This window comes from Arachis duranensis, chromosome 4 (assembly GCF_000817695.3).
Source record: "Arachis duranensis cultivar V14167 chromosome 4, aradu.V14167.gnm2.J7QH, whole genome shotgun sequence".
Taxonomy (NCBI): domain Eukaryota; kingdom Viridiplantae; phylum Streptophyta; class Magnoliopsida; order Fabales; family Fabaceae; genus Arachis; species Arachis duranensis.
Window position 1 is genome coordinate 5,097,819 of NC_029775.3, and position 11,897 is coordinate 5,109,715.

The window sequence follows — 11,897 nt, forward strand, 5'->3', positions numbered from 1 at the left end:
ACAGTCATAATACATACAGACGGTATATAAATATAAATATAACTATCTTAAAAAAAAATTATGACCTTTTTGTACATATATAAATATTTTTAAACAAAAAAAAAGTCTAAAAAGGTAACTTTAATTTTATAGCAGTAATAAATAAAAATTTGATAACCTTAGGCGTAGTTAAAAATGTTGAGACTAGTGAGAAGTTACTATGCTTTTCTTGGTGAATAGGTTGCGCAGATTAAAAAGATTAACCCCACTTCCACCATCATTATTACTACCCTCACCACCGCTACAACTACCACCGTCGTTGTTATCGCCGCCGCGGACACTAGTAGTGCCACTAACAGCACCACCATTCTCGTCGCATCTACAACTCAAGTGCTGCCCGTAACCAATGCACATCGGAACGTTCAGATTCAACACCCTCGCTTTGGTCCCTCTCCGCTGACACGCGGCACTTTCCCTCTTCTTGGCTTCGGCGCCATCGTTGTCCTGCGCGGCGGTGTTGTTGCTGTTCTTGGTACGGCGGACCTGCCACACCGGACTTGTCCGGCCCACGTGAACTCCGGGACGGCCCGGGCTGCTGGGCCACTTCCTGGACTTGGAATCTCCGGTGGAGTTGCTCCGGGAACATGGCGCGCTGTTCACTTTCCGGGTCGAAGACGGAGCTCCGGCGAAGAATTTGGGTCGGGTGACGGCGTTTCCGGCGGACCTGCTCCTGGAGAAGGGCCATATATTAATGTTTAGCTCCGCCGCAGAACCCGCTCCGCTACCCGTTTTCTTAATCTCTTTCTTCTTCTTCTTCTTCCCCTTGTCTTTCTCTTTCTCTTCTGTGTCGTTGTTTTCTGTGTTTTTCTTCTTGAAAATGTCCTTCCAGCGCTTCGATGTGGAGAGAGTAGTGGTGGAAGTGGAAGATTCCGTTATTATGGCGGCTGATGAGGAAGCGTCAGGGTCTGCAGAGGTTGTGAGTTGTTCCGAGTCGGGTGGTGGATCGGGTGATGGGAGGAGGTGGAGAGGGAGGAGGACGCCGTCGACGAAGAGTTCATCGGCGGAGTGGAGATTGGGCTGAGGGAAGGAGGGATTTCGGAGCATCCAGAACTCGAATTCGGGTGAGGAGGTGGAGTCGGATCTTGTGGCGGTGGTGCATGGTGATTCCATTATTGGAAGAAGATGTGAAGAGAGAAGAGAGAAGTGAGAAGTGTGTGTTTGGATTTGTAGAGAAGAGAGGGGTGAATGAATTGAGGGAAGGAAGCTTCTTGTTTTCTTGGTTTAGCTGATTACTTGTTAGATGGGTCCACAAATGCATTTAAACAAGTATTGGGGAATGAATAATAATTAAACACATTTTAGACGTAATTGCAATAAATATATACACTATGCTCCACGCATGTGCAACTGCACCCTTCAGATCTCCACTCTCCTCCTCTCTTCATATATATTTTTAAAGGTGGGAGATTAAATTGTGTAGCAATTTAAAATTCGGACACCATTTGAACATTTACTCTATTCACTTAATGCTAAACTATATAAATTAATATACACAAGTATGGAAAGATTCTCATTTAAGTTATAGTTTATTGGGATGAATTTTCTACTCTTTCTATTGATGTTTTATTGTAGTTATATTTTTAAATATATTCAGAAATATTTTTAGAATATACTTAACCTCACTAAAAAATTTATCATGGTACTTAATTAAGTTTTAAAATTCTTCTATAGCAAGTTATAATAATTGACCTATGTATTATTGATTCAACATATCCATCGCGGTGTGTCCGTATGAATGTTTTTTCTTCATTTTTCCTTCTTTTGTGAGTCGTGTCATTGTTAATAAAGTAATAAATCCGTCGTGTGTGTTGATTGCCAGATGAGGTAACATCATTTTATTGAACAAATATGTCATTGCAATAATATTTATAGTCGTTTAGTCATTATTATTATAGTAGATGTAGATATATTTCTCATTTGATAAGATTGCAACGAAATGTAAATGGTTTATGGGTTATCTATATGAGTTAGATCGTTAGACATGTGCATATTACTTAGCCACCACTACCACCCAAAAGTGTACATATAACAAGTTAGGTTATCAACCATATTAAATATACGGTAATGTTAGAGTGATAAAAAAAAGGGCAAAAAACACATTTAAGTCAAGGGAGGACAAAAATTATGTGAATCAGTCAAACTGAAAATAACATCACAAATCAGTTAAAGCACGTTTTTATATAATTCGAACTAGCATGATTCGAACTAATCTAACATATAGTTCGAACAAACTTAACTCGAATTATGGAGGAGCATGTGATGAACATAATTCGAACCTACTTGGTTCGAACTATCAAGGAGCATAATTCGAACTCTATTGGTTCGAATTACACTCAAGAACGACTCACCAAGTAATTCGAACTAAGCTGGTTCGAATTACTCACAATTCGTTCCAAACACTAATTTCTGTTACAAGCATAGTTTCCGCATGATGTCTTAATTTAACTCGTAAAGTTATTTATTCCGGTGTGCATTCAAGATACATTTCATTTAAAACTTCGAAAACAAAACATATTAATTAATTAAGATCCCATGCACATTACATCGCACTAACATTAACAAATTCTATCACTTATCAACTACAAGTAAGAAAACCGATAATAGTGGAATCTAAACGCGAAAGTGAAATAAAAAAAGTGCCAAAGCTAGTAATACACCTACTCATGTCCCCGTGTGTGCTCTGCTCCTCCGAGTTGTGGCCAACTCCGACGTGTGTGGCCGGGCTGCCGACAAAGCCCACATCTCTTTGGCCGGTTCGGATCTGCCTCGTCCATATTGGTCCGTATCCGAGTGGACCTCGGGCGACCCTCTCTCGCACGCCTCTTATTCGGGTCCGGGATGACAGTCGACCCGTCATATGGTGGACAGAAATCCTCTGGAATGGGAGGTGTGAAACCCATCTGATACACACTGAACACCGAACTAAGACGATACACCTGGTGGATGTAAGGCTCCCATGTAAGCCGTGAGTAGGCACAGCATGCCAGTGCGTGGGGACACGGGAAATGAAGTGCCTGGAAGTATCCACATTCACATGTTTGAGATGCAAGCGAGACTTTATAGCTACCCAGTGAGAAAGAACCAGTCGGAGTTGTATCTGAGACGGTGAACTCGGAGTTATCCCTGTCGTACAAATCACCGTGAAGCACCTAGCCGTCTTCAAGTTGACCTCTATACACTTCACCAAATGCTGACTAAATTGTTGTTCGGTTCCCAGCTGCGCCTCAGGCTCTCTCCCGTTGCGAACAAATAATTCGGCCAACCTTCCTATGTTGCCTTCACTAGCGAGCACACAGGAAGGTTTCTGACACCCTTAAGGATTAAGTTCACACACTCAGAGATATTTGTCGTCATGTGTCCGAATCTACGTCCCTCATCACAATGCTGTGTCCACAACGAATACTCAATACAGTTCGCCCAGTCACACATCGCCGGGTCTTCAGACATCAGAATACTCCAAACTAAATGACCAAAATAAATTATTATAGAGTTAAGTTCTAAGTACCATTTTAAGTCAATTAAAATTTGAAGATTTTAATTGAGACAAATATAGAATTTGAGAAGCCAAATTAAATTTTTATTACAAAAACATAATTACATTATTTTTAAGTATATCCTTAGTAAATAGGATTATTTCAAAACAATAACAAGTTTTGAGTAATTCAAAAAAAATTAAATAAAATAAAATTTAATATAATTTGGGAACATTAACCGTTCACATGAAAATACTATACTAATATTGTAATTACAATAATTGAAAGAGAGATGTCAGTTTTATTAATATTAGTTAAGAATTTAGATATTTTATTTTTATATTATTAAAATTTATGCTTTAAGATTTAAAATTTTGAATTAGTACAAAAATATCTCTTGATTATTGATAAGTATTAACAAAAAATAATAAATTTTATTAATAATGTGATATTACTCTTAATTGAAAATATCATTATCATACTTTTCTCTTTAGATTTTTAACGATAATAGTGTCACTAGACTTTGGTTTAGTTGTCCTAGACTTTGGTTTAGTTGTCCCTCACCATCTAAATCCATTTTCTGAATCGTAGAACATCTAGCAATAGAAAAACATTAAGGGATTGAGTAGTTAAATGAAATTACTTTTTTTTGCTATGCATTTTCATGAAGAACCTGATTTCATTTCATCACAAATATTCTCTTTCATAAACACCTAAAAAATGCCACTAGATAAGGATGTGGCTCATTTCAACTAATCAACGTTCTTACTAAATTCAACCACTTCATTAAATCTCCTTTCTCACAACCACTCCAAAACTCACCCATGCATTCTCTAATATATAATACCAAGGTTTTGTATTCAATTGCACTCAACAAAAAAGGATACTCTACTAAATAGAAGAAGTAGCAAAATCTACATCTGAAATACTTGGAAACAAGATGTTGATAAGATCATTATTTATAGCTTCAATGGCAATGTTAATTACCGTTGCTCAATGGGAAGTGATTGGTGTATCCGCAATTGACCCGATTGCAGCCACAGGAAAAGAAGCAATGATTGAGTTGTACATGCATGACCTTCAAGGAGGAAGCAGCCCAACAGCTAGGCCGGTTACCGGCTTGCTGGGCAACATTTACAGCGGGCAAGTGCCTTTTGCGATGCCAATAGGATTCAACATCCCGCAAGGTCAGACTGCTGTCCCCAATGCCAATGGTGCTCTTCCAACTGTCAACGGAGTATTCGGGATCCCACTTGGAACCGGCTTGGCTGGTACGAGCTTTGCAGGAGACTCAAGCAACAATAACAACCAGAATAATGCTCAGTTGCAGTTAGGACCTGATGGTTTGGGACTTGGTTTCGGCACAATCACTGTAATTGATGATGTTTTAACGGCTCAACCAGAGCTGGGGTCACAAATAGTTGGGAAAGCTAAAGGAGTGTACGTGGCGAGTTTGGCAGATGGGAGTAGACAAATGATGACATTTACTGCCTTGTTCGAAGGAGGGGAGTATGGAGACAGCCTTAACTTCTATGGCCTGTACAAGATAGGGAGCGCCATGTCGCAGTTATCAGTGATCGGGGGCACAGGGAAGTTCAAGAACGCAAGCGGTTTTGCAGAGCTCAGAGCTCTTATCCCCCCAGGACAGGTTTCCACTGATGGAGCAGAGACATTGCTAAGGATCACTGTCCATTTGAACTACTAAAACTATGATGTCAAGAATATAAGAACAACTGGGTGCTGTTTGATTGTAGATGACTGTAAGATTGGTCTTGTATTTTGTCAGTTTGTTGCAGAATGTATCAGAAATCTTCATTGTAACCCTAAGAACCATATGGTGATTTGTTTTCTTTTCTTCTTTTTCAATTTGGCAACCTGTGACTTGGAAAGAACATACGTTGAACTCAACTCGGACTATATTTATCCTTATAGAAATCAGGTACATTTTCATACTTATAGTTTTTATTTTACTCTTTTGGAGCTGAAATTGAACAATGTCCTTGTTATTTGTTAAGCTGTGTTTTGAAAATGCTTTATCTATAGTGTTCGCTTTGTTTATATTCCCCTGTATATCATGATTTATGAATTGTGAGGCTTAGCGTCGTGAACTTTTAATTAAATAGATATTTAATATTTTGGTTTGCAGTGCTCGTGGTTCTGTTTCCTATATCAGTGATGCCAAAATTTTGAGATCTGACAGTTGCAATATCTGTTGGCAGGGTGGCTTTGACATGATTTGCAGTGGGAGGGACAAGATTGAAACTCCAGAGCAGGTGCGGTGCATAATTGCTCTGTGATTAGTTCATTTGAGTTCTTATTTTGTCTTAAGTATGGACAACAATAGAATATAAGAATATTTTGATTTACTTATGTGTATAGTTCAAACAAGCTGAAGAAACAACAAAGAAGCTAGACTTGGATGGGCTTGTTGTTATTGGTGGAGATGACTCAAACACAAATGCATGCCTACTTGCTGAGAACTTCAGGTTTCTTAGTCACTTTATTGTTGAAATGATCCAACTTCTTGGAAGCTATGTTAATTAAATGCTGTTTTTATGTTGTGTCATGATTAACATTAAAGATCATATTACCATTCCATCTATATATAATTATTGTAATTGTCTCTATATGAATATAAGAGAAACAATTTCCATTCATGAGTATGTGAAGTGATACTGTTTATTTAACTATTTTTTGTTTGATGTGGATTTATGCAGAAGCAAAAATCTGAAGACTCGCGTGATTGGATGTCCTAAAACTATTGATGGTGATTTAAAGTGCAAAGAAGTTCCTACCAGTTTTGGTTTTGATACCGCATGCAAGGTAAATGAAGCTAAATAACAAGTCTTCAATCTGCCTTTGTAATTTTGAATTGGTCTAGTTCTACATGTTTTTAACATTTCAAATAAGTAATTTTATCTTTTGATCACCAATAATTTTCTAAGCATGTAGTAATATTTAGGAACCATTTTTTTATTTTTATGTGTTGGAATGGGAGTGTTGAAGTGTTTGAGGATGCTTTTCAGAGCAACAGCTGTGTTTCAATTTCTCTAGCAATATTGTGAACATATTTGATAAAATATTCGTGTTTGGAACCATCACATTATCCATGGAACTCTACACAACTTGTCATGTTCCACAACTTTGTCAGGATTTGCACTTGGTTTATTCATGATTGCAAATTTGCTATAGCATTATGATATTCGTGAATCTTGTTTCCTAAAAGAAAATTTCTAAATATTTAATTGGCCATGTATATTTTCCATTGTTGCCCTCATTTGTGCAAATTGCCAAAAGATGTTGGATAGCATGTGCCTGTTTGGATGCATGCTGAATGATCCGGAGAACTGACCCTGTTCACATGTATATGTTGATTTAATGCAGATATACTCTGAAATGATTGGAAATGTTATGGTAGATGCCCGATCAACAGGAAAATATTACCATTGTGAGTATTTAAATTGAACAACCTCTTAGAAGAACCTTAGAAACTGATTTGTCACCATTCTGTACTGGTTCCTATGTTCTCACTTCTTACAGCTTTGTTTGCTTCACCATTAAACAATTTTGCACTTCATAACTGTTGATATCATTTGATATTGATGTATCTTTGGAATTTGGAAGATTTGAGGTTATATTTCCAAGCATCAATAAAAACATATGATCATCTGTCTGCAGTTGTGCGGCTTATGGGGCGTGCAGCTTCACACATTACACTGGAATGTGCTTTACAAACCCACCCAAACATTACTATTATTGGAGAAGAGGTTTGTAATAAATTTGATCATCTTGTACATTCTAGCATGTGATGAAGTTAATTTGATATTCTCACACATTGATTTTGTGAAGTTGTGATTAACATTTGCTACTCAGACTGTACCTTTTTTTTTTTATCAAATATACTTGATTTGACCTGTAAATACATATTTCAGGTTGCTGCCAAGAAGTTGACACTGAAAAATGTCACAGACTATATTGTAGATGTTATTTGTAAAAGAGCTGCAGTTAATTACAATTATGGGGTCATTCTTATCCCTGAAGGTTTAATTGATTTCATTCCTGAGGTACATAGCAATCAGCACAAGAAATTTTTTGCCAGTGTTTCTCTCTGTGTGAACTTGTGATTTTTCCATTAGTGTGTAAATCAGTTTGTATGCTCATACTTGCTGATGATACTGGTTGTACATGCTGTTTTGCGATTTTCAGGTCCAGCAACTTATTGCAGAACTAAATGAAATTCTGGCCCATGATATTGTGGATGAGGGTGGATTATGGAAGAAGAAACTCACTGATCAGTCACTGAAGCTTTTTGAATTCTTACCTCAAGCAATTCAAGAGCAATTGATGCTTGAAAGGGATCCACATGGAAATGTTCAGGTGCCTAATGGCGTTATAATGCTATCTTTTATTTGTTTGTTTGACCCATGATGCATCAAGTCAATGTCAATGGTTCTATCTTCCAAGTTTAGGTTGCCAAGATAGAAACAGAGAAAATGCTTATTCAAATGGCTGAAACTGAGTTGGAGAAGAGAAAGCAAGAGGGAAAATATAGAGGCGAATTTAGAGGGCAATCTCACTTTTTCGGGTATTCTATCAAATTTCGGCATCATTATTTTGAATTATATATAAATTCTAATTCGAATATATGCTAACATGAAATGCCAAAAAGAGTGTAAAACAAAGATTTTACGAAAATGTTTTGTTTTTAAACTGTATATTTGCTAGTTTGCCTTATTTTTTGAGAGTTTATAGTTACCTATACTTATTGGAAATATGCAGTTACGAAGGGAGATGTGGATTGCCAACTAATTTTGATGCTACTTATTGCTATGCTCTTGGTTATGGTGCTGGAGCCCTCCTTCACAGTGGGAAGACTGGATTAATATCATCAGTTTGTGGCCTCTTATTATGTCTTGACAATTGAGTGTGCTTTCGAAGTTGTTTGTTTTGTAACATTGAAGCAGTCAACTGAATTTCTTGAATTCACTCTATGCTGACCAGGTTAGGAATCTCTGTGCACCTGTTGAAGACTGGATTGTTGGTGGAACTGCACTCACCTCACTGATGGACGTAGAGAGAAGACATGGTAGATATCTGCTACACTACAATGGATTCGTATCCATACCATTACTTTTTCTTTTCCAATTACTATTTGAATGCTTTCTTTCGTATGGTTTATATGAATATGTAATGTAATTTCTTTGCAGGTAAGTTCAAGCCCGTGATCAAGAAGGCAATGGTAGAGCTTCAAGGTATAACTGACATAAACCGTTAACAATTTTGCCTTTATTACCGTTCTGGCATCAGCTCTAATTTATATATTTGCGGTACTAATGATTATTATATATCATTTTCTTTCAGGGGCACCCTTCAAAAAGTTTGCCTCCTTGAGGGATGAGTGGGCCCTAAAAAATTGCTACGTCAGTCCAGGTACGTATCATTGTATAATGGACCCAACCAGCCCAATTAGTAAGATCCACTTAGTATAGCAGGAATTAATATATAGATTCAAGTTTTAATGATGATGTTCACTGTAGGTCCAATTCAATTCTCTGGTCCGGGATCTGATGCAGTTAGTCACACCCTTCGTTTGGAGCTTGAATCACAAGCTTGATCTACTTTTCCGTAAGGACATTGTTTTGAGATTGGCGATTCATTTGGGATTTTAGGGCCTTGAAGTATATTTATTTGATCTGTGACTTGCTAGGTTTTTGTAATAACGTTTGGACTATAGCAGTTGAATGTTAAATTCTTATGCTGCCATTCAGCATCGGCAAGTTATGTTCATGATTATAATTGAATAAATGTTTGACTTCCGAGTTGGTTGATATTGATTGGTTAATCATTGAATTCCATGTTAACCCTTCTACTAAGAATGTTTCCCTTTAGCCTTTTATTTAGATCAAACTGAAATAACGCCAGTGGATAACTAAAGATAACTGAAGAAAGGAAAGTTTTAATACAAAATAAGTCAATTGAAAAGGTAAGTTTTTCTTTTAACACAAAATATTGCTGTTAATTAGAGAGATAGAAGGAAGGAAGGAAGGAAAAAGAATAAGAGGGTTTTGAAATTGTCATTTTAAGAGAAGGGAAAAAACAAGAGAATACTCACATAATGATTTGAGTGTGTTAAAATAATAGTTTAGATAATGACATGTATTATGGTAAACAATTTAGGACTAGTTTGGATAACAACTTAATTAAGTTTTTTTGAAAAAAGAATTTAAAATATAAGAATTTATATTAGAAGTAGTTTATAAATAGGTTATTTTGTGTTTGGAAATTTATCATAGAAGTATTTGTTTTAAAGTTGTATAATAAATAGGAATGATAAAATAGCTTTTGAGAATAAGAGAAGTCAAATTTTTTTACTTTTTCAAAAGCTCTTAAACAACTTGAAAAATTAAAAATATATTTAAAAAACTGTACCAAATACTATTAATATGACTTTTCATAAGTCAAAAGTCCTAAAAAAATAGCTTTTGAAACTTTTCAAACGAAACCTTAGTAAAATATGTCAAACTATCTACCGATATTTAACTATCACTTTTGTAAAAAGACATCTTCATGTGAATAGTAATAAAAGAAAGAACCAAGATATATGGGAATAATAAGTAATGGTGAACTAGGGAAGAAAATAAAAGGAAGGGGAGGGGGACAAGCAAAGTTTTAATTGACAACAAATCATAAGTTTTTTCTTACTTGGTGTAGGTGATCATATGAATCAAAATTATAACCCTATAATCTTATATTGCACATCATATCCATAAGGATTTAAATGATTCTAGTTTCACTTATGGTTTTTCCATCTTAGGTTTCTCATCTCTACTAATTATTGAGCTACAGGTAAGTTACCCTCTGTTTGATCTACCCTACTTATTAAATTTATTATAGCAGGCCTTCTTCAATAATGATATATGCCAGTAATAACTGCCTTAATCTCTAATATCACTCAGATATGAAGTTTCAATAGATGAAGCTAAGTAGCTAACCATTTTGATCAGATAAGAACGTGAAGTATCATTATAGGACTCAATGAATTTTCAATGTCATGAATAAATAACACATATATCTATCTTTGTAGGGAGATAGATGTTGACCATCAATGATTATAGGGATTGGAGATGGGGTCAAGGGAGGAGGAGAAGGGCTTTTCCACCACTGCCAATGTATGTGACAAATCAACTATAAACTTTTATGACATTAGGTCATAGTAAACTCACATCAACACACATACATGGCTGAAAAATAAATGAATTTCTGTCAATTTTCTTATAAGACATTCACGGGGGACTGAAAAGAATGCTAATTGATTCAGTAGCAATATTGTACGTCTGCATGTGTATATCAATCATATAAATTTGAAGAGGCTAAATGGCTAATGACACACGTAAATGTTCAGTGGACCTTAGTGTATTGAAACCTCCACATGATATGAATTTATGTCTCACCAATGTGGGGGTTGGAGTTGGGTTGGGGTTGGGCTTCTGTCAATAATCTCATCAAGCTTATATATGTTGTGTGTGATGTTACATGTCACATAAATAATGACTCATGCATACGAATTCGGATCGAATAAAATAAGCGCAACTATACAAATCGTGCAATTCTTATCTTTCGGCCTTTCAGGGGTGCTTTTTATATCCATAAGCTCCTTCTCTCACATGCTCTTCTTAATTGCTCTTTTTTCAATTCTTCTACTTACCACGTTATGGAATAGCGCCTGAGCCTGACAACTGTAGAATCCTATAAATATCAATGGGTGTGTTTGGTTTAGCTTGGAGGAGGATTATGATTTCTTTTCAAGGATTAATACTTTAGTTAATTCCTGAAATTTAGTTTGAAGTCAAAAAAAAAAATGCATCAAGTTGGTATTCGATGTTTTTTTTTGGTGAATTAAGTTTTAGTTTTTTTTGAAGACTTACCTTAACGGTACTTGTGTAGATTGTCAAAGATAAAATAATTTGGATTCATCGAATGGTTATAAAAAAATTGTTAAAATTAGAATCTTATCTTATACATGCAGTATTTTATTGGGCTGCAACCCGCCTGCATGAAGCCGGAATCGCTAGTAATCGCCGGTCAACCATACGGCGGTGAATTCGTTAAAAAAAGATTTTAATTCTATCTCTTTTTTGTTTTTTCTTAGTTTAGCCAATGTATCATGAAAAGTGAAACCGGATAAAGTAACTTTGTGTTGATTTTTTTCTAATTTCAAGTTTTCTGCTCCCGCATGTAAAAAAGGAATAAATAGGTCAATCAAATTATGGGAAACGTTTGTATTCAGCTACAAAGTTTATTTTATACACTGCGAGAAGCTCTATTTTTTTATTAATGGAAATTCTAGGTATCGATTTATATATGGTTATAAAAAAATTGTTAAAA

At 35.9% G+C, this 11,897-nt stretch overlaps 3 protein-coding genes across 3 annotated transcripts; 2 read left to right on the plus strand and 1 right to left on the minus strand.

Moving 5' to 3' along the window:
• Positions 1-6: 6 nt before the first annotated feature.
• Positions 7-1,274, minus strand: LOC107482885 (probable membrane-associated kinase regulator 1). Its single transcript, XM_016103471.3, has one exon. It carries the CDS (start codon positions 1,147-1,149, stop codon positions 184-186), a length of 966 nt encoding a protein of 321 aa, XP_015958957.1. The 5' UTR covers positions 1,150-1,274; the 3' UTR covers positions 7-183.
• Positions 1,275-4,381: 3,107 nt separating this feature from the next.
• LOC107482968 (dirigent protein 16-like) lies at positions 4,382-5,370 on the plus strand. Its single transcript, XM_016103561.3, has one exon. The coding sequence runs from the start codon at positions 4,453-4,455 to the stop codon at positions 5,215-5,217; it is 765 nt and encodes a 254-aa protein (XP_015959047.1). The 5' UTR covers positions 4,382-4,452; the 3' UTR covers positions 5,218-5,370.
• LOC107482849 (pyrophosphate--fructose 6-phosphate 1-phosphotransferase subunit beta) lies at positions 5,335-9,354 on the plus strand. The gene is made up of 14 exons (XM_016103442.3): positions 5,335-5,451; positions 5,732-5,785; positions 5,892-5,998; positions 6,230-6,335; positions 6,897-6,960; positions 7,191-7,279; positions 7,445-7,576; positions 7,719-7,889; positions 7,982-8,097; positions 8,292-8,403; positions 8,514-8,598; positions 8,720-8,764; positions 8,874-8,942; positions 9,050-9,354. The coding sequence occupies exons 1-14, from the start codon at positions 5,347-5,349 to the stop codon at positions 9,124-9,126; spliced, it is 1,332 nt and encodes a 443-aa protein (XP_015958928.1). The 5' UTR covers positions 5,335-5,346; the 3' UTR covers positions 9,127-9,354.
• The last annotated feature ends 2,543 nt before the right edge of the window (positions 9,355-11,897 follow it).